Raw genomic sequence first — 27,469 nt, 5'->3', positions numbered from 1 at the left:
CTCCCTGAGTCCACTGGGTTATACTGTTAGAGCTCTCCCTGAGTCCACTGGGTTATACTGTTAGAGCTCTCCCTGAGTCCACTGGCTTATACTGTTAGAGCTCTCCCTGAGTCCACTGGGTTATACTGTTAGAGCTCTCCCTGAGTCCACTGGGTTATACTGTTAGAGCTCTCCCTGAATCCACCGGCTTATACTGTTAGAGCTCTCCCTGAATCCACCGGCTTATACTGTTAGAGCTCTCCCTGAATCCACCGGCTTATACTGTTAGAGCTCTCCCTGGATCCACTGGCTTATACTGTTAGAGCTCTCCCTGAGTCCACTGGGTTATACTGTTAGAGCTCTCCCTGAATCCACTGGGTTATACAGTTAGAGCTCTCCCTGAGTCCACTGGGTTATACGGTTAGAGCTCTCCCTGAATCCACTGGGTTATACCAGAGATCCCAGACTTTAATAAAATGTGACAGATACACAGGGTGACAATATGCTTAACAGGCTGGACCATTCTAGGAATGTAGGCTTGACCTTTTCACCCTTTCCTGTGTCATGGTTTATGCTCCTATGGGAATTCTATGTTAAATAAGTTAAGTCTTAAAACATACTCTTTTACATGAACATATTGGTTGATGTTTCAAATGATCATGAACTTATTAAAAAAACAGCTCAATAAATACTTACACAAGGCACACATTTTATTCCAGGTAAATTTGTAATCATGACAACCAAAATATATTGTTACATAAAGGAGGCATTTGTTGTTGTTTATGTGGAAGAGCAGGACTGCACAACAATGTACAAATATAAAAGTTCACAAGCACTGGTTTCTGTTGAGAAGAATGGGGAGGAAGTTACGGGTAGAGCCTCGACAATTCCTGACCTCTAGTAGCAGGCTTCCACTAGGTACCAGTAGTAGGCTTTCACTAGTTACCAGCAGTAGGCTTCCTCTAAGTACCAGTTGTAGGCTTCCACTAGCACCCAGAGTTTTTCCTGATAAGCTAACATGGTCAGGAAAAACTCGTGGCACTATTTAAGAAAAATGACACGGTTTTCCAAAATGGCTGCCAGCCAGGCCTATCGACCTCAAAACCAGTTTATTATAAAAGGTCGTTCAGGACCTGCTTCCCTGTCAGTGTCTATAAAGCCACACTGTTGATCCAGGCAGTGGTCCATGCTGAAGGAGACTCCCGCGGCTTCACACCCAGGCATCCTTAATGGGCTTGGTGTCAGACAGTCTGCCATCAGCTGATGATTGCCTGGAGGGGTGGAAGGGACGCTGCAGACAGGAGGATCTGACACTTGGCCATCTTAGCCTCTGTTTGGTCTCCCCGGTCCTCCTCTCCTGAACTCTCCTCACTGCCAGAGTGATGGTTGCCATTTTCCCTTTGTCCCCTGACTGAGGCTTTCCTGGTGATACTGACTTCATCATCATCCTCCTCCTCCTCCATGTTGGCCGGGCAGTTGGTATCTTCCTCGAGGCCACCATCCTCCTCCGCCTCTCCCTCATTCCATCTCTCCTCTCCATCCCCCTGCTCCCTAGTCCCATCTCCACCCTCACCTGGTCGCTTGTCAATCATGAACCGGGGGTGTGGCACCTGAAGAGAGGCGGTGTCCATCTCCTCATCCTGCGAGTCCATACTGTAAAAGGATATGACATCACACATCAGCAACCAACAACAAAGGAGGTCAAATATCCATATAATTCACGTGTCACACAGACCCATGTTTGCTCTGTCGTATTTCCTGAAGCTGGACTAGATGGATTCTTATTGGGTCTTAAGACCATGTTGAAGAATTAGGCTCTGCTGCATACTTCCTATCACATCATACATTAGGGTACTGCAGAAGACATGATCTTTATGCTTGACCAATGACAATGACTTTCTACATAATGACTTAAATCATTCTTCAAACCTGACCTACAGCCCCATTCTTCCAGAAGTTTCAGTGTTGATTTACCATATTGGAATTGACTCTCCATGGTACAGTATGTGATTGTACAGCCTCTCATTGATCTCCTGCTGATCCCAGGACCTGGTTATCGCTGTTAACGTTCCTCAATAAGTTTGTTATTCATCATTACAGTGCTGGCAAAGCTTATAAACGGTGTCCCAAATGGCACCATATTCCCTATGTAGTGCACTACTTTAGACCAGAGCCCTAGTGAAAAGCAGTGTACTTGTATATAGGCAATAGGGTGCCATTTGGTAAGCAGACATAAAGAGGGAATGTGGGTGTGTGTCTGGTTTCAGAATGAAGTCTACTATAGTATTTACAGTAAACACATCAGTTTGGTTACACAGATATGTGAAAGTCATCTCTCTTGCCCAGATTTATTCCTATGAACAACAACAGCCATTGTTCTAGACTCAGATTAGATCTATACCATGCTTCACGTGGCATACTGTCAACGCTGATAGGCCGGATGACTGTGTCCTGCTGCGAAGTTACTTACAAGGCTATAAGGAAACATGAAATCAAACAACTGAACATGTCTTTCACTTCAGTGAAGCGAATCATAACTATTGCTTAAGTCGAATTTCCACTTCAGTCAAAGCAATGATATTGATGGAAGACTAAGTGAAACACACTTAAGTGTATGTTAGAATCTGTTTTAGGGGCAAATCCTGTCATTGCTATCAATCCCTATTAAAAGAAACTCAAAACAATTAAATGTATGTGTTTTTTATTCTGAATCTTTCTAAAAGCAATGCATTTGAAAAAACATTTGAAAGACATTTGTATAAGCCCTGGATTGTGATTGGTGGTGTTGTGTTTAAGGCCCTCCCCTGCAACTCCTCACCTGGCTGGAGCTCCTGTCACTCTCATCTTCTGCCACATGTAGTCCAGGAACATGGAGGCCTGCAGCAGACGGCCTATCCTTTGCATGTGTCTCTCTGGGGGGACGAACAGGGTCAAATCAAACAAGGGAACTGTATCAACAAACACGTAAAGATGCCCACACACAATCAGCGGACACCATCACTAACACACACAATCAGCGGACACCATCACTAACACACACAATCAGCGGACACCATCACTAACACACACAATCAGCGGACACCATCACTAACACACACAATCAGCTGACACCATCACTAACACACACAATCAGCGGACACCATCACTAACACCATCACACACACACAATCAGCGGACACCATCACACACACAATCAGCTGACACCATTACTAACACACACAATCAGCGGACACCATCACTAACACCATCACACACACACAATCAGCGGACACCATCACACACACAATCAGCTGACACCATCACTAACAAACACAATCAGCTGACACCATCACTAACACACACAATCAGCGGACACCATCACTAACACCATCACACACACACAATCAGCGGACACCATCACACACACAATCAGCTGACACCATTACTAACACACACAATCAGCGGACACCATCACTAACACCATCACACACACACAATCAGCGGACACCATCACACACACAATCAGCTGACACCATTACTAACACACACAATCAGCGGACACCATCACTAACACCATCACACACACACAATCAGCGGACACCATCACACACACAATCAGCTGACACCATCACTAACAAACACAATCAGCGGACACCATCACACACACACAATCAGCGGACACCATCACACACAATCAGCGGACACTATTATTCAGAAATTAAAACATCATACATCATCTGCACAGAGGTAGTTGTCACGTCTGGCATGAGTCTATACATCAATGTGACTAACACACACACACACACACACACACACACACACACACACACACACACACACACACACACACACACACACACACACACACACACACACACACACACACAGACTCCTCCCCACCTCACCAGTGTAAGGTATGAGTCCCTCCAGGTGTGCGCGTGCTCCTTGGTACTGGAGCAGCTCTTCAGGGGAGAGGTGTGTGAGCATCACCTGGATCACAGCCTGGGCGTCCAGACAGCTCCGGGCGTTGGTGTTCCACACAGCACAGTAGCGCAGCATAGACTCTGGGGGGGGGGGGGGTTTAGGATTAAACAGACCATTACCATACACGGACCTGTATCACAGACCATTACCATACACGGACCTGTATCACAGACCATTACCATACACGGACCTGTATCACAGACCTTTATCACAGACCATTACCATACACAGATCTGTATCACAGACCATTACCATACACGGACCTGTATCACAGACCATTACCATACACGGACCTGTATCACAGACCATTACCATACACAGATCTGTATCACAGACCATTACCATACACAGATCTGTATCACAGACCATTACCATACACAGATCTGTATCACAGACCATTACCATACACGGACCTGTATCACAGACCATTACCATACACAGACCTGTATCACAGACCATTACCATACACAGACCTGTATCACAGACCATTACCATACACAGACCTTTATCACAGACCATTACCATACACGGACCTGTATCACAGACCATTACCATACACGGACCTGTATCACAGACCATTACCATACACAGACCTGTATCACAGACCATTACCATACACGGACCTTTATCACAGACCTTTATCACAGACCATTACCATACACAGATCTGTATCACAGACCATTACCATACACAGATCTGTATCACAGACCATTACCATACACGGACCTGTATCACAGACCATTACCATACACGGACCTGTATCACAGACCATTACCATACACAGACCTTTATCACAGACCATTACCATACACAGACCTTTATCACAGTCCATTACCATACACAGACCTGTATCACGGGCCATTACCATACACAGACCATTATCACGGACCATTACCATACACAGACCATTATCACGGACCATTATCAGGTGGCTCCATCACTATATTGAATACCCACCAAGCACAAAACGTTTTCAGAATGTTCTGCAACGTAGTAAAAACATTGTTTTTTTGGGCCAGCTAGGTATATCCCAATCCTTTCTGATCTCACCTTTCTGGTCCTGGCGCAGCTTCAGCACAGTCTTCTCCAGCTGCTTAGCACCATCTTCCCCCTGGCGGATCGCTAGAGGCCACACAGGAAAGTCACGAGGTCACAGACAGTACAAACAGAGTAACCCACATCAGATATAGAAGCCTATGATCCTGCATACATAACCAGTGTCATGGCACACAATACATAACCTAAGTTCAATGGCCAGTCTATTAAAGACTTACATAACTGTAACTTTCCCTACAAACGGCATTACCTTTGATCAGAGCTCTATGGAGAACAAAAGTAGTGCACTAGATAGCAAATAGGGTGCCATTTGGGATGCAGCATAGTACGCATCATCATGACCTAAGTGACCCATCCCGTCTACAACCCCATTCTAGACACTCCAGTGTCAGTATGACGGTCCATTGTTATGCCAATACAATGACCTCTGACCAATCCTTGACGGTCAAACATGGAACCCTAGTCTCTCCCATCCAGTTATTTTAATGGATTTTAACACTAGAAGTGCTGAGGCAGTCATTTTAACTACATATGAATTTAAAATGTGTATAGATAGATATCTGCCATTTTTAAAGCCATTACCCTTCAGTCCTTGACTTTTCCTAAATAAGTATTTTTAACACACGTATGTTATACATTGTTAGAATTTCAATATGGTAAACAGAATGTGTTGTAAGTAGTTAAGAAGACATGTTTTGTTGCTGCACTAGTGTGTTGACTATATACACATGATGTTCCCAACACCAACATGCCTAAACACAGAGTATGTGAACACTCCTGTGTTTATAAACTGTACCTTTATTTAGCTCAGAACCTGATCTCTCTCAGGCCATGTTCAATAGGCACGAGACGGAAGAAAATGGTCCGAAACGGGCTGGTACTATCGGAACTTGTAAAATAAGAAATAATAGAATTCTTGTTGTGCAACGTTTTGCCCTAATGAACACCACCCAGTCTATTTCATCCATGATTAACACAAGGAATGTCTAAAACAAGTATTCCAATCTTCTTTGTTTCGATAAACAAACACTAAAGTGCACCTATGCACAACTATCTACGTTTTGGCTCAGAAGAAGGTCCATGTAGGGAACATAAAGGCCTGGAATGTGGGTAGAGTGATTTGGTCCATTTGGTCCATTTTCCTCTAAGGCCTTGTCATGCAGGTCATGTCATCCATTAACTTAATGACAGAGAGGTTTAGAGAGTCTGAACTGGTTACTGAGTAATGTTGCTCTATGTAGTCCTCGTTATGTAGAGTTCCCACAGGTCTAGCCTACACTAGTGCCTGGAGGACTGAGGGAGTACTACAGAGGAAACAGTAGGATAATAGGTAGTGACAGGGTGGAAGGTGACTGACAACATTAGCAATGTGGAATCCAGCAGCTATTTCTGGAGATGTGAGGAAGAAATCGGGATGATCAACATGCTGTATGTACAGTGTGGACAAAACATGTGAGAGACTAGAGAAGGAGGGTAGAGAAATGTACCTCTGATGAGGTGGAGCAGGGTGTGTGAGTGTATGGATGTGTAGTAGGATATAGAAGAAGCGTGAGAGGACAGGATACCTTTAATGACTTTGAGCACAGTGTGTGGCTGGTCCAGGGAGATGGCCAGGCCCAGAGCCTTCAGGAACTTCTTCTCATGAAGCAGGTTAGACAGCTCCTGTTTCCTGCACAACACAACAACACACCACCACATCTGAACGTAGAAAAACTGGGGCTGCGTTCATTACGCACAAAACGGGACTGAGACAGTGAGGGACCACCTGGATTTTTCCAATAAGAAACACATTTTTTTCCCCCCATTGCAAAATGTCTTAAAACGTTAACGTGTCCTAAAAAACACGACCCAGAAAAGACGCTCAAACATGCGCACATTCACAACTCCTATGGTAATTGTCATGTTTCTCTCTCTGGCATCAGTGGTTTGATTCCTTCACTGTTATTCAGAAATTAAAACATCATACATCATCTGCACAGAGGTCAGTCCATAGGAGTTGCTGTCTTCACCTAAACGTCAAGGAATCAGATGAAGTGGCGGCGACGTTCAGAAGCAAGATAAAATACACACTCAGTGTCACACACCAGCTCTTTATTTAGCCGGGGGCTGTTTCCTTAAGACGGAGGTACAATTACCGCAGCCATTAGCTCAGCTGGGTGGTCCATGCACAGAGGCACACTATGGTGTATGAAAACCAGTGGTGGGTGGACAGTCTTATCAATCCCCGTGGTTATCCTTACATATGGTTCCAGATAACAGGTTGTGACTTAAAAGGAACACTAACAGGTGGGCCAAAGGGAAGACAACATTTCTGTCTGGACCTCCACCACTGCCTGTGTGTGTGTGTGTGTGTGTGTGTGTGTGTGTTATCCACCTGGACTTCTTTCCAACATGACCTCTAGTGTGGTAAGGCAGTGGGCAAACATTGGTCTAACAAACCCTTGATCTGTAGATATTTATCAGCTGTTGGAAGGAGCTGGGTCTACAAAGTGGGTCATAGTGTTTAAACTCAGAATACTAACCCCTCACCAACCACGACCCGAAACTAAACCAATGACCCTAGTTTAACCACTGAAAGTAAACCAAATTCAGGTTCCAAATTGTCCTCATTTGAAAGCATTGAAGAAATGGAATTTCAGTGCATTTGCTGAACCACCTACATATGCAGACTGTATGTCCCAAGCAAAAATGACACCCACAACCTTTGTCTGTCAGCACAATGCTCCAACCAACTGAACCATCTGTACTGAAGGATGTTTTAATGTCCAGTTGATATCTGTACTGAAGGTGAAGGATGTTTTAATGTCCAGTTGATATCTGTACTGAAGGTGAAGGATGTTTTAATGTCCAGTTGATATCTGTATTGAAGGTGAAGGATGTTTTAATGTCCAGTTGATATCTGTATTGAAGGTGAAGGTTGTTTTAATGTCCAGTTGATATCTGTATTGAAGGTGAAGGATGTTTTAATGTCCAGTTGATATCTGTATTGAAGGTGAAGGATTTTTTAATGTCCAGTTGATATCTGTATTGAAGGATGTTTTAATGTCCAGTTGATATCTGTACTGAAGGTGAAGGATGTTTTAATGTCCAGTTGATATCTGTATTGAAGGTGAAGGATGTTTTAATGTCCAGTTGATATCTGTACTGAAGGATGTTTTAATACCCAGTTGATATCTGTACTGAAGGATGTTTTAATACCCAGTTGATATCTGTATTGAAGGTGAAGGATGTTTTAATGCCCAGTTGATATCTGTATTGAAGGTGAAGGATGTTTTAATGCCCAGTTGATATCTGTATTGAAGGTGAAGGATGTTTTAATGCCCAGTTGATATCTGTATTGAAGGTGAAGGATGTTTTAATGCCCAGTTGATATCTGTATTGAAGGTGAAGGATGTTTTAATGCCCAGTTGATATCTGTACTGAAGGTGAAGGATGTTTTAATGCCCAGTTGATATCTGTACTGAAGGTGAAGGATGTTTTAATGCCCAGTTGATATCTGTATTGAAGGTGAAGGATGTTTTAATGCCCAGTTGATATCTGTATTGAAGGTGAAGGATGTTTTAATGCCCAGTTGATATCTGTACTGAAGGATGTTTTAATGTCCAGTTGATATCTGTACTGAAGATGAAGGATGTTTTAATGCCCAGTTGATATCTGTACTGAAGGTGAAGGATGTTTTAATGTCCAGTTGATATCTGTACTGAAGGATGTTTTAATGCCCAGTTGATATCTGTACTGAAGGATGTTTTAATACCCAGTTGATATCTGTACTGAAGGATGTTTTAATACCCAGTTGATATCTGTATTGAAGGTGAAGGATGTTTTAATACCCAGTTGATATCTGTATTGAAGGTGAAGGATGTTTTAATGCCCAGTTGATATCTGTATTGAAGGTGAAGGATGTTTTAATGCCCAGTTGATATCTGTATTGAAGGTGAAGGATGTTTTAATGCCCAGTTGATATCTGTATTGAAGGTGAAGAATGTTTTAATGCCCAGTTGATATCTGTACTGAAGGTGAAGGATGTTTTAATGCCCAGTTGATATCTGTACTGAAGGATGTTTTAATGCCCAGTTGATATCTGTATTGAAGGTTAAGGATGTTTTAATGTCCAGTTGATATCTGTACTGAAGGATGTTTTAATACCCAGTTGATATCTGTATTGAAGGTGAAGGATGTTTTAATGCCCAGTTGATATCTGTACTGAAGGTGAAGGATGTTTTAATGCCCAGTTGATATCTGTACTGAAGGATGTTTTAATGTCCAGTTGATATCTGTACTGAAGGATGTTTTAATGCCCAGGTGATATCTGTATTGAAGGTGAAGGATGTTTTAATGCCCAGTTGATATCTGTACTGAAGGTGAAGGATGTTTTAATGCCCAGTTGATATCTGTACTGAAGGATGTTTTAATGCCCAGTTGATATCTGTATTGAAGGTGAAGGATGTTTTAATGCCCAGTTGATATCTGTACTGAAGGATGTTTTAATGCCCAGTTGATATCTGTATTGAAGGTGAAGGATGTTTTAATGCCCAGTTGATATCTGTACTGAAGATGAAGGATGTTTTAATGCCCAGTTGATTTCTGTATTGAAGGGGAAGGATGTTTTAATACCCAGTTGATATCTGTATTGAAGGTGAAGGATGTTTTAATGCCCAGTTGATATCTGTATTGAAGGTGAAGGATGTTTTAATGCCCAGTTGATATCTGTATTGAAGGTGAAGGATGTTTTAATGCCCAGTTGATATCTGTATTGAAGGTGAAGGATGTTTTAATGCCCAGTTGATATCTGTATTGAAGGTGAAGGATGTTTTAATGTCCAGTTGATATCTGTACTGAAGGTGAATAATGTTTTAATGTCCAGTTGATATCTGTACTGAAGGATGTTTTAATGTCCAGTTGATATCTGTACTGAAGGATGTTTTAATGTCCAGTTGATATCTGTATTGAAGGTGAAGGATGTTTTAATGCCCAGTTGATATCTGTATTGAAGGATGTTTTAATGCCCAGTTGATATCTGTATTGAAGGATGTTTTAATGCCCAGTTGATATCTGTATTGAAGGATGTTTTAATGCCCAGTTGATATCTGTATTGAAGGATGTTTTAATGCCCAGTTGATATCTGTATTGAAGGATGTTTTAATGCCCAGTTGATATCTGTATTGAAGGATGTTTTAATGCCCAGTTGATAAGTATCGAAGGTGAACTCACTTGAGTATCTGGTCTTCCTGCTTCGCCTGCTCCTCTGCCTGCTCCACCTCTGTCACGTCCTACAGGGGAAAGGCACACACAATACATTTATCATGTCACTCATTCCATTTATACAACAACATAACTGTCTGACTAACAGTTCTAGATTTGCCATACAAATATACCCCCAGTTTTAAAGACATATAGCATCTAGTTTAAAACTTAACAACCCGATCTAGGATGGGTGTGACAATAGTTGGAATAGTTAGAGTACCAAGACACTCCCTAAGCTAATTTACATTAACTCAGTATTCACACGTTTCATTAATCCTTTTCAAAAGGCGAGGCACATTTATGCAACAGGCTGAATTCCCATCTTTCATAATACAGGCAGGTATGCCGCATACAAAAGGATGGATGACTCCATCTCCATGACACGTATTTACCACTGCATCCTGGGAGATGGAGGTGTTATACTGACAGCATGAAGACCTTGATTTAGCTGAAGGCTGCTTCCTTTATGCAGAGGTCACTCACGTGCACACAAACACGTGCTTGCACACACACCTGCCAACTCCTATGGTCATTGTCATATTTTGTCTCTCTCTCTCTGGCATCAGTGGTTTGATCTCTTCACTATTATTCAGAAATTAAAACATCATACATCATCTGCACAGAGGTAGTTGTCATGTCTGGAGTTACTATGGCAATAGGAGTCGTCTTCTCCTAAACATCAAGGAATCAGATGAAGTGGCGGTAACATACAGCACATGATACAGCACATGATACAGCACATGATACAGCACATGATACAGCACATGATACAGCACATGATACAGCACATGATACAGCACATGATACAGCACAAGATACAGCACACAATCACTGCCACACCAGCTTTTTATGTGATGTTTCCTTAAGGTACAATTTCTGTAGAGTAACCACAGCCATGAGGTCAGCTGGGTGACAATGCTTCCAAATCATCATCGTGAAACCTGTCACCAATGCCTAGGGGGGTTATACCTGGAAATGACATGGTACTCACTGTGAGGTTAACAGGAAGTAGTGCAATGGTATGAGCTCTTTCCATGACATAGACTGAAGAGGAAGTTAGCGTTTGATAAGATTAAAGACTCTCTCAGGGGACCCTATTAACATTTTGGAGGACCCCACATGGGTCCCGGACCCCAAGTTTGGGAAACACTTCAATCCCTGCTTGCTTCAATGCTTCCTCTCTCTGTGCATCTCCTTTGCCTCCTTCATTGCAGCCTGACTCACCAGCGTCTCACTACAAAGAACATTTATTTTGTTATGTGAACTTATAGTAGCCAATCTTTTGATTATAGCTAGGTTCATTTCAGTCAACTACTGCTGCTGGAGGTCAGGCTCTGTTCAACATTAGCTTCTAACGTCATCCTTCTAGCCAGCTAGCTACCTGGCTAACAGCCAGAGCCCTTGAGCTACATAGCTAGCTAGACATCTGACTGATGTATCAGCGACTATTTACCAGTTGTACACTCATTCTCTGAGAGTCAGGGAGGGTTGTTTGGTGGGTGTCTGTTGACACAGCAGGAGTTGAGGGATGTTAAAATAATTTCCACTGTCAGTAGAGTCTCTCCGCTACTTGCCACTGTAGGACTGGGCTGAGGTAGTTGATTCCACCTCTCGGCCTATGCTACGTCGTGGGTAGTGCTCCCCGTTGGACAGAGTAATGAATGAATGCACTGCTAACAAGGCAAATCTGGGGGAGCAGACATGAATCATTCATGATTCCAGTCATTCTCACGATAATTACATTTTAAAAATAGGTTATTAAAAGCTATTTCACAAATAAAAAGGTGCGTAAACGGCGTTTACCCTCCACTACATCCCTGGTTGGGTCTGGTAAAACCCTGACATAAATGTCAATATCTTGCCAGGCAGGGTTGAATCTACATTTGCCTGGCATTTTAGCTATCGATGTGACGTTTGGTGGCGCCTAAGCAGTCAGTTCTGTACCTGCCTGGCTAAGTGGCAGTGTTTATTTTACCTTTATTTAACTAGGCAAGTCAGTTAAGAACAAATTCTTATTTTCAATGACGGCCTAGGAACAGTGGGTTAACTGCCTTGATCAGGGACTAACAACAGATTTTTACCTTGTCAGCTCGGGGATTTGATCTTGCAACCTTTCGGTTACTGGCTCAACGCTAACTACTAGGCTACCTGCCGCCCAGTGTGGGTGGAATGAGCGAGCTCACCTGGCAACCAGAGCACGAGACAAGTGAGGAAATAAAACTCGGTGGTCTGCCTGGAAATTAATTTGCAAGACCAATACATTTTTCCAATATTTTTCATATTAACATATTTGATCATTTTCTGTTCTCCTTTCAGTACCAACTTGAGAACATTTCAGATTTTCAAGGTATTCCAGTACTTCAATTTCAGAGTGCCAAATTCAAGTACTTTAAGCACCTTGTGTGAACCTTGTTGGACTCAGCCAGGACACAGGAAATGGAGCTAGCAATGCTCCTATCACAAGTTTTTATAGGGGCAATACAGCTGGTTATCTACTAATTTACAGGTAAGAGTCTGACTAATAGCATTTCTAGTAATTCTATTTCTATGGTGTCGGTACTGGTGGAGTTACCCAAGCCTGAGTTCTGCATACTACATTACTCTCCTGCCCAAGGCCTTGTCCCTCACGGATCTACCCCAGATAGGTACGTCTCTTTCTAAGACCTTGTCCCTCATGGATCTACCCCAGGTAGGTACGTCTCTTTCTAAGGCCTTGTCCCTCACGGATCTACCCCAGGTAGGTACGTCTCTTTCTAAGGCCTTGTCCCTCACGGACCTACCCCAGGTAGGTACGTCTCTTTCTAAGGCCTTGTCCCTCACGGATCTACCCCAGGTAGGTACGTCTCTTTCTAAGGCCTTGTCCCTCACGGATCTACCCCAGGTAGGTACGTCTCTTTCTAAGGCCTTGTCCCTCATGGATCTACCCCAGGTAGGTACGTCTCTTTCTAAGGCCTTGTCCCTCATGGATCTACCCCAGGTAGGTACGTCTCTTTCTAAGGCCTTGTCCCTCACGGATCTACCACAGGTATGTACGTCTCTTTCTAAGGCCTTGTCGCTCACGGTTCTACACCAGGTAGGTATGTCTCTTTCTAAAGGTTTTGGTGGGAGATGTCAAGATTTTGAAGCACTTTGTGACAACTGTTGATGAAAAAAGGGCTTTTGAAATAGATTTGACTGACTGACTGACTGATTGGTTGGTGGATTAATTGACTTACAGTATATGTACTATATAAACCAGGTCATAACGTGGTTTCCAACTGGACGAGCTTTACATGAATTTCTAATTATTCAAACTCAATCAATTAGTGAGCGTTAGTCGGTTAGGGCCAGTACTAACCGTCCACACAGTGATGTTGGAGTCGGCCGAGGCGGTGACAACGCGGTCGTCCTTCCTGGTGGCGTGGAGACCCCACACCTTGTCCTGGTGGGCATCCAGCGTCTTCACACACTCATTGGTCTTGATGGTCCACAGCTTGACCAGCCCATCTGACCCACTAGAGAGAGAGAGAGAGAGAGAGAGAGAGAGAGAGAGAGAGAGAGAGGCGGAGAGGAAAAAAACGGAAAGAGAGCGAGAGGGGCGAGCCGAGCGAATGCGAGAGACTCAAAAGATTGAGAGGGTGGGAGAGAGAGAGAGATGTGGTTTAAGGGAAAAAACTGTATAACCAATGCTTGGGATGTGATATTGGCATGCTACCATAAGAATTATGGAAGGATACAAAAACACAAAATAGTGTGTGTCTTACCTTGTGAGTAGCTGAGTCCCTCTGCTCACAAAGATGAGCTTCAGCACAGAGGCATCGTGGCCTTCAAACGTCTACAAGACACAACATGCCACACCAGTTTCACTGCCAGAGAATGCCCAGATATAACTTCATCTGCTTCCACCAGGGCACGTATTCAAAACGCGTCAGTGAGTAGGAGTGCTGATCTAAGATCAGGTCCTCACTGTCCATATCTTATTCATTACGATCTAAAAGGCAAACCTGATACAAGATCAGGACCATGAATACAGGCCCACGCCACACGTGCACTTCGAACAGGTTGGCATTTATTGTGATGACTCATGTACTGGAGGCAGCTCTGTGGGGTAGTCACTAGCTGGCACAGCCACAGAGAACAAATCAGATTTTAAACCTAACCCTAACCTTTTTACAATATAGCCAAATTTCACTTTTGCCGCTGGCCCATCTAGCGGAAATCGCTCTGTTCTGCCTCCAGGACAAGACTGATGACAATAAAATGTCAACCTGCGAACTTTGTGGCCATTCATTTGTGACAAATTGGATTTCTATTGGATTTCCGGTGAGAGGTTAATTAAAAAGATAACATTTGAAGATACTGTACATAACAAACCAAGGCACGCCATTTCATCAGGTTCTGTTGTTCCTGTGTTCCAGAACAGTTCCATACAGGAGACCATGACTGTTCAAAGAATGCGTCACTCACAAAGGGCAGAAAGGATATCGTGGGAGGGAGCCACAAGTTAAACACAACCTCCCTCCATGAGCCATTATATTAGTGCATAAAGCTACTATGTGATGAAAACGTCATCTACTAACAACGCTCACGATCGCTCACAACTACCATTCAATACATATTTCATTTGGTTTTAATTGGTTTGACGAGTGTTCGGGAGTGCCAAGGTAATGGAGGAACTAAAATGGGGTTGATTATCTCATACCTACTGTACGAGGGAAACATGTACATTCTTACAAATTTTAAAATTACAAACACGTCACAAAAACACACACACACACGCGCAAACTAGCAATCATACACGCAAACTAGCAATCATACACGCAAACTAGCAATCATACACGCACATCCCTACCTCCACCCTCACCACCCCACACCCACCTTGAGGCAGCTGAAGTCCTGGAGGCTCCAGAGCTTGACAGAGCCGTCGGCTGAGGAGGATGCCAGCACCTGGTCCATGGGAGAGAACTGGACACACCAGACCCCCCGGCGGTGGCCCCGGAACACCCCCAGCAGGGCCAGGTCGGCCCCGGGGGGCCCCAGGGACCACAGCTTGGCCAGGCGGTCCTGGGAACCAGACACCAAGAGCTTGTCGTTAGGGGAAACTGCCACGCTGTTCACATCCTGGGGAGGGAGGGGGAGAGACATTGAAGGTTATGGGGTCAGTGTGACACAGAGCAGGCATGAAAACAATGGGGGAAATTAGAAAGTGATAGATGACAAATAGAAAGTGGGGTTAAAAGAAGTAGAGGGGTTGGAGAGGAAGAGGAGAGGATGGGGAATAGGAGGGTGAGAGACTACCAAACACAAACACATAGTCCTCTCTTCCTTCTCAAGTATACATTTCACAGAACAGGCACCCACGTTATACATAGAAACCTTAAACCATCTGTGTTGTGAGTACATTTGTATGACAACAATAGTTCATACAGACAAAGGAGCCCACAATAGGACATTATCAGCTGGGACTGACTTCCTTATGAGGAAAGCCATATATATATTTCCATCACAGTGAACAAATCAAGCACCTGAGTCACCAGACAAACACAGGCTTATCACTACAGCATATCTATCCGTTTACCTACCCGTATGGTGCACCTGTGAACGTGCTTCTAGACATGTGTTAGTGTGTGTACATGCTTGTGTGTCCTTGTGTTTGTGCTTTTGTGTGGGTGGGTATTTGTCTGTACAGTTATATGTCCTTGTGTACATGCTTGCATGCATGCATGCATGCATGCATGTACAGTTGAAGTCGGAAGTTTATATACACTTAGGTTGGAGTCATTAAAACTCATTTTTCAACCACTCCACAGATTCCTATCGTTTTGGCAAGTCGGTTAGGACATCTACTTTGTGCATGACACAAGTAAGTTTTCCAACAATTGTTTACAGACAGATTAGTTCACTGTATCACAATTCCAGTGGGTCAGAAGTTTACATACACTACGTTGACTGTGTCTTTAAACAGCTTAGACAATTCCAGAAAATTATGTCATGGCTTTAGAAGCTTCTGATAGGCTAATTGACATCATTTGAGTCAATTGGAGGTGTACATGTGGATGTTTTTCAAGGCCTATCTTCAAACTCAGTGCCTCTTTGCTTGACATCATGAGAAAATCAAAAGAAATCATCCAAGACCTCAGAAAAAAAATTGGAGACCTCCACAAGTCTGGTTCATCCTTGGGAGCAATTTCCAAATGCCTGAAGGTACCACGTTCATCTGTACAAACAATAGTACGCAAGCATAAACACCATGGGAGCATGCAGCCGTCATAACGCTCAGGAAGGAGACACGTTCTGTCTCCTAGAGATGAGCGTACTTTGGTGCGAAAAGTACAAATCAATCCCAGAACAGCAAAGGACCTTGTGAAGATGCTGGAGGAAACAGGTACAAAAGTATCTACATTCACAGTAAAACGAGTCCTATATCGACATAACCTGAAAGGCCGCTCAGCAAGGAAGAAGCCACTGCTCCAAAACCACCATAAAAAAGCCAGACTACGGTTTGCAACTGCACATGGGGACAAAGATCGTACTTTTTGGAGAAATGTCTGATGAAACAAAAATGGAACAGTTTGGCCATAATGACCATTGTTATGTTTGGAGGAAAAAGGGGGAGGCTTGCAAGCCGAAGAACACCATCCCAACCGTGAAGAACGGGGGTGGCAGCATCATGTTGTGGGGGTGCTTTGCTGCAGGAAGGACTGGTGCACTTCAAAAAATAGATGGCCTCATGAGGCAGGACAATTCTGTGGATATATTGAAGCAACATCTCAAGACATCAGTCAGGAAGTTAAAGCTTGGTAGCAAATGGGTCTTCCAAATGGACAATGACCCCAAGCACACTTCCAAAGTTGTGGCAAAATGGCTTAAGGACAACAAAGTCAAGGTATTGGAGTGGCCATCACAAAGCCCTGACCTCAATCCTATAGAAAATTTGTGGGCAGAATTGAAAAAGTATGTGCGAGCAAGGAGGTCTACAAACCTGACTCAGTTACACCAGCTCTGTCAGGAGGAATGGGCCAAAATTCACCCAAGTTATTGTAGGAAGCTTGTGGAAGGCTACCCGAAACGTTTGACCCAAGTTAAACAATTTAAAGGTAATGCTACCAAATACTAATTGAGTTAATGTAAACTGTTGACCCAATGGGTATGTGAAATAACTCTTTCTCTCAACTATTATTCTGACATTTCACATTCTTAAAATAAAGTGATGATCCTAACTGACCTAAGACAGGGAATTTTTACTAGGATTGAATGTCAGGAATTGTGAAAAACTGAGTTTAAATGTATTTGGCGAAGGTGTATGTAAACTTCCGACTTCAACTGTATGTATGATAATTGAATGTATGTGAATGCGCATGTGCGTGCGCGTCATATACTTTGTCGTGTGCCTTCTCTGTGACCCGGGCGGTCAGCTGGAACATGTCACCGTCTGTTTCCGGGATGGTCTCTGGGAGATCCCACACCTTGATGGTGCAGTCCTGACTACCAGACACCACAAACGACTCCTTCATCCTGAAAGAAAGAAAGGAGAGAGAAAGACCGATGTAGGATAAGAAAGAAGGATTAGAACGTGCACAAGCAAGAGTGTATGGATGATTAACACATTGGATATTGGCATTCCCAATAGTGGAGAAATGTGCCTCCACAGTGGGCTTCCGGGGTCAGAACCAAGGAGACCCTGGTGTGTAGTGGTTTACCTGGAGCAGGTGATGGAGCCCACAGCGTTACCATGGCTGCAGCCGTGGGCCACACAACACACCTGACCACTGTCTGGATCCTGTCTCCACACACGCACTGACTTATCCTGGGGGAAAGAAACAACAAAATATATTATATATGAGACAGAGAGAGAAAGAGAGAGGGAGAGGACACGGACTTATCCTGTACATAGAGAGAGAGGACACTGACTTATCCTGTACAGAGAGAGAGAGAGGACCCTGGTTAGAGGGAGTGTGTGTATTGTGTTTGTGCCGTTTTGCCAACTGGCATCTGGGGTTTGATTCCATCACTTTATACAGAAATTAAAACATCATACATCATCTGCACAGAGGTCATTGTCACATTTGGCATAACCATGACCATAGGAGTTGGAAAAATGGCACAAACATATCTGGGACCAGGCTAGGGTTCAATAGTATTGATTTGATGATACTGGTTAGTAGGGAGTGTGTGTGTGTGTGTGTGTGTGTGTGTGTGTGTGTAAGTCGCTCTGGATAAGAGCGTCTGCTAAATGACTAAAATGTAAATGTAAATGTGTGTGTAGGTATGCATGAAGGTGTTTGTGTACGTGTGGATTTCATCCAACTCTGTGGTTAACTCATGTTGATGAAAGGTTGAGGAGAGGATTCCATTCGTAAATGAAGAATGGTAAACATTCCTGATGAAACAAGGAAACAGTCAAGCTGTAGCCTCACCTTTGCACAGCTCACAAACAGGGATCCTTTCTTGAACACGTCGAGTGACAGGACGGTATCTGTGGAGGAGAAAGGAAAGGTCAACCCTTCTGAAAGGGCGAGCCAGGTGAGGAAAGAGCAACTCTCTCAACGTCAGTCAAACCAGACCGACCAGTTACCAAGCTATCACTGTCTCTAATCCTGAACGGCAGGAACTCTGTCTGACTGCTCAGTTTATCAGGCTTCTTAAGCTTCTTGTAAATGCCTTCACAGCTACAATTTCATTGGAATCCCTCCAATCGCCATGGTTTAGAAAGACCTCCATGGTTTACATACTGTACATGTTGCATCCTTGAAGGGTGTAGATATTCTACAGACCCGCTGCAGGGTGGAGATATTCTACAGACCCGCTGCAGGGTGGAGATATTCTACAGACCCGCTGCAGGGTGTAGATATTCTACAGACCCGCTGCAGGGTGTAGATATTCTACAGACCCGCTGCAGGGTGGAGATATTCTACAGACCCGCTGCAGGGTGGAGATATTCTACAGACCCGCTGCAGGGTGGAGATATTCTACAGACCCGCTGCAGGGTGGAGATATTCTACAGACCCGCTGCAGGGTGGAGATATTCTACAGACCCGCTGCAGGGTGGAGATATTCTACAGCTGCATTGCAAGGTGCAGTTTGGGGATCAGTGTTTCACACAGCAACTCTGCCTCCTGCTGGTCATTCTCAGAAGTGACCAGATGTTTTCACTTCTATTCAGTGATGTACTAGATCATTTGTGTGAAATATTTACTATATGTTGTTGGCATTAATGTTACAACTGGGCTGAATGGAGCTGCCAGATTCAAAAGAAACGAACCAGATACTTATTCTGAGAACGTTTATTCTCAGTTTCTAACCTTTTAACAAATGTAAATTAGGTTTCCATTCCATCTTTCTACCTTGTGAAAACCCCATTCAGACAAGCAGAGAGGTGCTGCCCTCTGTTGGTCAGAGGACTCACCTGTGTGTCCGTAGAGGATCTTACAGCTGCTGGTAGCCAGGTCAAACACCTTGAGCTGGGAGCTGTTGGTCGCCACGACAATGTGAGTGTCACCCTTTCCCAGAAACTTCACATCCAGGACCTCGTCATTGAAGCCAACAAACTGGGGGTGGAGAGAAAACATTAGAGAATGAACACCAGCAACACAAGGCTCTTGATCAAAATAAACCATCAGCATGGGTGAAAACATCTTCAAACAAACAGAAGACCAACCATCTGAACAATAAGAACAATCCTACGGTCCCTTTAACCCTCCCCACCCCACCTGTTGCTGTGAGGTGAAGGAGGACAGCTGGTACCCACCTGTTGCTGTGTGGTGAAGGAGGACAGCTGGTACCCGCCTGTTACTGTGTGGTGAAGGAGGACAGCTGGTACCCACCTGTTGCTGTGCGGTGAAGGAGGACAGCTGGTACCCACCTGTTGCTGTGCGGTGAAGGAGGACAGCTGGTACCCACCTGTTACTGTGTGGTGAAGGAGGACAGCTGGTACCCACCTGTTGCTGTGCGGTGAAGGAGGGCAGCTGGTACCCACCTGTTACTGTGTGGTGAAGGAGGGCAGCTGGTACCCACCTGTTACTGTGTGGTGAAGGAGGGCAGCTGGTACCCACCTGTTACTGTGTGGTGAAGGAGGGCAGCTGGTACCCACCTGTTGCTGTGAGGTGAAGGAGGACAGCTGGTACCCGCCTGTTGCTGTGTGGTGAAGGAGGGCAGCTGGTACCCACCTGTTGCTGTGCGGTGAAGGAGGGCAGCTGGTAGAGCAGGATGTTATGTTCTGCTGTGACCGTGGCCAGCCTGAGGGAGGAGGGCAGGGGGAGGCAGTAGGTGAGGCTCCGGGGGTCTCCATACTCCTCCCCCCCCTCCTCAGAGCCCCGCGCGGGGGGAGCAGAGGGGAGCGTCTGGGCGAACACACAGCGGGCCGAGCTGGCATCCCACACCCTCAGCACACCTGGAGAGAGAGAATCCCTTAAGTGGGGGTCTTTGATTGGGCTTGCTCCCTGTGTTGTTTTGGCTAACTATAAAATTATGGTCATCTCTGATTGGCTGCTAAAACTATACACTAGTCTCATTCAGTATTATCTAGCTATATTGGTGGGCAGACTCCTCCACATGCATCCACCATCTAGCCTGGGGATTGTTGGAGTAAGGAGAAGTGGCCCCTAGACACTGATCTGAGTCAGCTTTGCATTTCCCCCCACTAATGGTTAAGGTTAGGGAAGTTGATCCTAGATCTGTACCTAGGGGGAACTTCACCCAGGAGCGGGACTGGAAGCACATACCTTTGCTGCCTGCTGTGATGAAGTGGATCTCTTTAGTTTTCACCCCGATCTCAGAGAAATCTTCGTCCTCAGGGAGCAGCACAACACTCTCCACAGCCTGGCGAGGGAAGCAACGCATTTCATGCAATTAGGCTGATGATGCACCAATCAACTTTTAGTTGCAAAAGCCATTCTAAAACAACTCTGGAAGAAAGTAGAGTATGAGAGTTCACCTCATAGACGGGCACTGTCCTCCTGGCAGTCCTGCTCTTCAGATCCCACACTGTGCAGATCTTGTCCCTGCCAGAGCTGCAATCAAACAAACATCCAACCTTCAGCTAGCTTGCAATGAACTGATCAGCTGTGATGAGGTCTAAAGCTATGGTTTTTAACCTGTGGTCTGCGGGGGTACTGCAGGTGAGCCGCAAAATAAATGTAAAAAAATTCAAATCTGCGACTCCACGGATGGTGGTCCTGAAGAGCTTTGATGATGATTGGATGATCCCCGGAATGGAACAGGTTTGGAACCACTGGTCTAGAGTAGTTCCAAACACTAAATTGACGCATTAATTGAATATGTTGGACAACACTGCACCAATAGCTCACCATGTTGTTTTGGCTATGATAGGTAGGTACTAGATATAGCCTGGTACCAGATCTGTAAGTGCCGTTTTGCCAACTGGCATCAGTGGTTTCTTTCAGCACGATTTTTCAGAAATGACAACACAAACAGATCTGAGACCAGGCTAGGGTATGATAGGTGTCAGAAGGCAGGTTGCCATTGACCCAGGTTTATTCAACAAAAGCAATGTCGCAAAAAATATATATTATTACGACATGTATAATGGAAACGGCAGATATGAGACATTTTCTTAAGATTGACCCCAAAAAATGATCCGTTTGACTGGGATGGATTTTTCTTTATTGCAACAAACTTTGGAAACAGTGTTTTTCAAATAAATGAAGATTGACGAATAATTCCGAAAGTACTTTTTTGGTTTGACGTCATTACGTTCAGTTGTTTTTAAATCGACACAAGATAGTTAAACGGAAACGCACCCTAGCAGGCAATCCTCGCATCTATTTTCTATGTAAACTTTCTAAATGTCAACAACAAACAAAGGTCAATGGAAACCTAGCCAGAGAGTGGTAGGAGCAGGCCAGTCAGCTCAGCTGTCCTACAGTACAACAGGTTAAGATCTCGGTCTGCTCTACTGTAGAGCTCTGTCTAACAACTGTTGATGTAAAAAGAGCTGCATAAAACAAACCGTTGACTGACTGTTACAGTACCTGACCATGGAGGCTCCATCGGAGGTGAAGGCCAGGGAGGTGACAGGGCTGTAGTGGCTCTGCAGCACGCACAGACACTGGCTGGAGCGCAGGTCCCACATCCTGATGCCACAGTCTGACGCCGAGGAGAAGAGCTGCAGTAGACTTATGTCTGGGTGGAACTCCACCAGGCTGCAGGGCAGGAGGAGGACAACGTGAGTGTTTGAGATCATTGCAGTCGGATTGCGCTTAATCACTGATCTACAAATCACCTTGTATCCCTAATAACTACTTATGTGAGTGTTTGAGATCGACAACATTGCAGTCGGACTGCGCTCAATCACTGATCTACAAACCACATTGCATCCATAATAACTACTCATTATATAATTAAGATTAACAATTATGTGGCTCGCCTTGATTAAACTGATCCCCTCAAACATGCTGAGTCATAATATCAAATATTAATTCCCACACGTCAAACTAGAAACTAGATTTAAGTCATGTCTTGTTGTCAATGTATCAACTTATTGAAGGCACCTACATCTACAAGGGTTTGTCCAGTTTCTGAGGAATAGATCTCATTTATAAACCATGAGATAAATTGACCCGCGCAAGTATTCATAAAGCGTCTCAGAGTAGGAGTGCTGATCTAGGATCAGGTCCCCCCCCATCCATGTGATCTTATTCATGATCTGAAAGGCTAAACTGATCCTAGATCAGTTGGTCAGTAACTTACTGTACGACCCCAGAGGAGCCCTTCAGGTTGTGTGTACAGTACTGCTTCACCACGTCCCACAGCTTTATGGTGCCATCACAGCCTCCTACACACCAACAGGATGACAGACTCATATTACAGACAGGAAGTACAAGGTGAAATCTCAGAGTACCCATTTAAAGTGAGAGCATTTGACTGAGCTCACTCACTCTTGTTTTGGGTATAACAGGTAGGTACTAGGCAGTGTTAATTTCGTCAACAAAAATAGTGACTAAAATATTCGTTAAACACCTATTTTTTAGTGGTAATTGGCGAGACTATAACTGACTAAACAGACCCAGAAAAAATATAACTCAACAAAAATTATTTTTTTGTTCAGTTGACTCAAACGAGACGAGACTAAATTCTCTCTGCGACTAAAATCGGACTAGTGAACTGGACAAGAGCTTTGGAGAGATTGTGCTTATCACTGAAAAACTCTCAATCAATTTTAGCTAGATGGTGCTACTCTTTCTCTCTCTGCGCTTGTGTGTGTCTGATTGCATATTACATACAAAACAATAGCTATGTAGGCTAAATTAGGAATTTACATGGCCAAATAATTGTTATACAGTGCATACGGCAAGTGTTTAAACCCCTTGACTTTTTCCACATTTTGTTACGTTACAGCCTTATTCTAAAAATGACTAAATAAAACCTCAACAATCTACACACATTACCCCATAATGACAAAGCGAAAAATGTTTAGAACGGTTTGCTAATTTATTCTAAATAAAAAACAGAAATACCTTATTTACATAAGTACTCAGACCATTTGCAATGAGACTCGAAATTGCACGTAGATGCATCCTGTTTCCATTGATCATCCTTGAGATGTTTCTACAACTTGATTTGAGTCCACTTGTGGTAAATTCAATTGATTGGACATGATTTGGAAAGGCACACACCTGTCTATGTAAGGTCCCACAGTTGACAGTGCATGTTAGAGCAAAAACCAAGCCATGAGGTCGATGGAATTGTCCATAGAGCTCCAAGTCAGGATTGTGTCGAGGCACAGGTCTGGGGAAGGGTACCAAAATATTTCTGCAGCATTGAAGGTCCCCAAGAACACAGTGGCCTCAATCATTCTTAAATGGAAGAAGTTTGAAACCACCAAGACTCTTCCTAGAGCTGGCCGCCCGGCCAAACTGAGCAATCGGGGGAGAAGGGCCTTGGTCAGGGAGGTGACCAAGAACACGATGGTCACTCTGAAAGAGCTCCAGAGTTCCTCTGTGGAGATGAGAGAACCTTCCAGAAGGACAACCATCTCTGCAGGACTCCACCAATCAGGCCATTATTGTAATGTCCAAACGGAAGCCACTCCTCAGTAAAAGGCACACGACAGCCCGCTTGGAGTTTGAAAAGGCACCTAAAGAAAGACTCTCAGACCATGAGAAACAAGAACCCATGGTCTGATGAAACCAAGGTTCAACTCTTTGGCCTGAATGCCAAGCATCACGTCTGGAGGAAACCTGGCACCATCCCTACGGTGAAGCATGGTGGCAGCATCATGCTGTGGAGATGTTTTTCAGTGGCAGGGACTGGGAGACTAGTCAGGATCGAGGGGAAGATGAACGGAGCAAAGTACAGCGTGATCTTTGAATAAAACCTGCTCCAGAGCACTCAGGACCTCAGACTGGGGCGAAGGTTCACCTTCCAACAGGACAACGACCCTTAGAGCACAGCCAAGACAACACAGGAGTGGCTTTGGGACAAGTCTCTGAATGTCCTTGAATGACCCAACCAGAGCCCAGACTTGAACCCGATCTAACATCTCTGAAGAGACCTGAAAATAGCTGTGCAGCAATGCTCCCAACCTGACCGAGCTTGAGAGGATCTGCAGAGAACAATGGGAGAAACTCCCCAAATACCGGTGTGCAAAGCTTGTAGCGTCATACCCAAGCAGACCAGACGCTGCAATCGCTGCCAAAAGTGCTTCAACAAAATACTGAGTAAAGGGTCTGAATACTTATGGATATGCAATAGTTCAGTTTTGTATTTTTAATACATTTGAAAATTTTTCTAAAAACCGTTTTTTGCTTTGTCCTTATGTGGTATTGTGTGTAGATTGAGGAATAAAAACAATTTAATCCATTTTAGAACAAGGCTGTAACGTAAAAAGTCAAGGGGTCTGAATACGAAGGCACTGTCTATACTTATGTTTGTCATTTTTCTGCTGTTGGGTAGAGAATGACGTCATACAGAAAAATGTTGGTAGGACAAGGCTGTGTATGTTTGTTCACATGGAAGTCAGTGATTTGTTTACTATAGGTTTATGAGGCAATACAAATGTGATGTGACAAAAAGGGCATTTAGTGGACTAAAATGGCCAACTGTTTTAGTTCTTTTGACAATAATTAGACTACATCATTATTCAAATGGTAAAATGTAACTAAGACAATTATATTTTAGTCAAAATGACTAAGACAAATACTCTAAAAGATTGCCAAAATTAACACTGTTACTAGATATAGCCTGGTACCAGATCTGTAAGTGCTTTCTTGCCAACTGGCATCAGTGGTTTCTTTCAGCACGATTATTCTGAAATTAAAACAATACACATCATCTGCACAGACCAGGCTAGGGTATGATGGGTGTGGGACAGATCTGGGACCAGGCTAGGGTATGATGGGTGTGGGACAGATCTGGGACCAGGCTAGGGTATGGTGGGTGTGGGACAGATCTGGGACCAGGCTAGGGTATGATGGGTGTGGGACAGATCTGGGACCAGGCTAGGGTATGATGGGTGTGGGACAGATCTGGGACCAGGCTAGGGTATGGTGGGTGTGGGACAGATCTGGGACCAGGCTAGGGTATGATGGGTGTGGGACAGATCTGGGACCAGGCTAGGGTATGATGGGTGTGGGACAGATCTGGGACCAGGCTAGGGTATGATGGGTGTGGGACAGATCTGGGACCAGGCTAGGCTATAATGGTTGTGGGAAGTTATCCTATGAGGTCAATCCGCTCACCTGTGGCCAGGAGCGTGGAGGTGGGGTCAAAGGTCATGCTGGCAACAGGCACATTGTGGATGGCCCTCCAGGAGCGTGTGCACTGGGCCTGCTTCCAGTCCCATTGCTTCAGCAGCAGAGCCTTGCTGGCTGTTACCAGGATCTGGGGAGGGAAGGAGGAATGGATGGAGAGAAAGGGTGAGGGAGGAGAAAAGGGGAACTAAGGTATGAAGGGAAGAGGGGAATAAAGGTGTCCACATGCTTCCCAGCTGAAACAGTTTGGTAGAGTTTGTGCATATATTATGACATTTTTGTGACATTTTTGTTCGTTTTGCACTTCGGTAGTCTTTTTTTGGGGCTGTTCGGGGACACAACATTTTTTTCTGGAGGCAAGCTGAAGTTCGGAGGCGAAGTCTACAGCCCTTCGTCGATGATCAGTCAAGAGTAGGGATTCTTCAAGAAAGTCTAGTCATTCAAGGAGTGATGACTTGTTTTCATGAAAAAGGCGGCAGCCGAACTACAGCATGCGGATGCCTTAAGGTAGTCAAACTAAGTACTGAGTGTGACACTAAGGCTGTGTTTACACAGGCAGCACAATTCTGATTTTTTTTTTTTTAGAGTAAATTGGTTTCTTGACCAATCTGATCAGATCTTTTTCGATCAATTGGGCAAAAGATCAGAACTGGGCTGCCTGTGTAAATGCAGCCATAGGTCTGGAACAGCCCATCATATAATGTCAAATGTTTTACCTCATCATCAAGGCTGAGGGCGAATGATGTAATGTCCTCCTGATCATCCTGCAATTACAACAGTGACGGAAATGAGAATCTGTACAGACATTAAATTAATGTCTGAACTAGCTGCACACGAGTGTTGAGAGAGAGAGAGAGACAGTCTCACCTGTTCAATACTGTGAACAATCTTCCCTGTAACGATTTGCAAGACGTTGACACGTGTGCCACACGTACAAAATATGAATTTCTCATCTTTACTGATCTGTAACGTAGGAAAACATATTGAAATACCATAACACATCTGTCAACGGTATAGGTAGTTAATTATAGCTACAGTAACGTTGGATAGTTGGCTAGCTAACTGTTTTACAGAGGGAGGTAACTATCAGTGATAAATAACTTACCTGTACTTTTCCTCCCTTGTAGAATGGTTCGATGGTGCTGGAAACAGCATAGCTACATGAAGAAGAAAAAAAACAACGGTAATTTAGCAAGAAGATAGCTAAGATTTGCCCAGCGTTAGCTAGCTAGCTATCCACGTGAAGTGCGTTCGACTTACTTGGTTTTGAACTGGAGATTGCTTTTTGCCATCTTGCTTTGGAAGACGTGGGTAAACCCCCACAATTTTGCAGTTTAAAGACAGATGAACTGATTTCGATCACTTGTTGTTAGAATTCATTAGCTCCGATCAACAAAATCCCCACATGTGTTGTTCAAAAGGTGGTTTTCTGTCTCTCACATTGTACGTCATATGACAGCGAGCGTGGAAAGAAAACGCACGACAGTGATTGGCTAGAATGCACAGCCAAACATTTTGGGCTTCTTTGCAGTAAGAAA

General features: G+C 44.2%; 1 protein-coding gene across 3 annotated transcripts; it reads right to left on the bottom strand.

Annotated features, from left to right (window-relative positions):
* Positions 1-668: 668 nt before the first annotated feature.
* Positions 669-27,405, bottom strand: LOC100195964 (transducin beta-like protein 3). 3 transcript variants are annotated; one of them, XM_045719955.1, is made up of 24 exons: positions 27,192-27,405; positions 27,037-27,088; positions 26,799-26,894; positions 26,648-26,695; positions 25,920-26,061; positions 22,930-23,014; positions 22,212-22,382; positions 21,155-21,230; positions 20,943-21,039; positions 20,388-20,611; positions 19,628-19,769; positions 18,639-18,697; positions 17,922-18,028; positions 17,601-17,736; positions 15,100-15,342; positions 13,986-14,056; positions 13,580-13,736; positions 10,210-10,268; positions 6,564-6,667; positions 4,993-5,064; positions 3,864-4,022; positions 2,798-2,891; positions 1,954-2,038; positions 1,428-1,632 (listed from the first exon to the last, which is right to left on the bottom strand). In XM_045719955.1, exons 1-23 carry the CDS (start codon positions 27,221-27,223, stop codon positions 2,002-2,004), a joined length of 2,463 nt encoding a protein of 820 aa, XP_045575911.1. In that variant the 5' UTR covers positions 27,224-27,405; the 3' UTR covers positions 1,428-1,632; positions 1,954-2,001. The 3 variants fall into 3 exon arrangements, with proteins under 3 accessions (XP_045575909.1, XP_045575911.1, XP_045575910.1); XM_045719953.1 differs by lacking the exon at positions 1,954-2,038 and having other exon boundaries at positions 669-1,632; XM_045719954.1 differs by lacking the exons at positions 1,428-1,632; positions 1,954-2,038 and adding an exon at positions 2,071-2,453.
* Positions 27,406-27,469: the final 64 nt, after the last annotated feature.

This window comes from Salmo salar, chromosome ssa06 (assembly GCF_905237065.1).
Source record: "Salmo salar chromosome ssa06, Ssal_v3.1, whole genome shotgun sequence".
Classification (NCBI taxonomy): Eukaryota; Metazoa; Chordata; class Actinopteri; order Salmoniformes; family Salmonidae; genus Salmo; species Salmo salar.
Note: the sequence above shows the minus strand (reverse complement) of the source record. Positions and strands in the feature narration are given on the sequence as shown.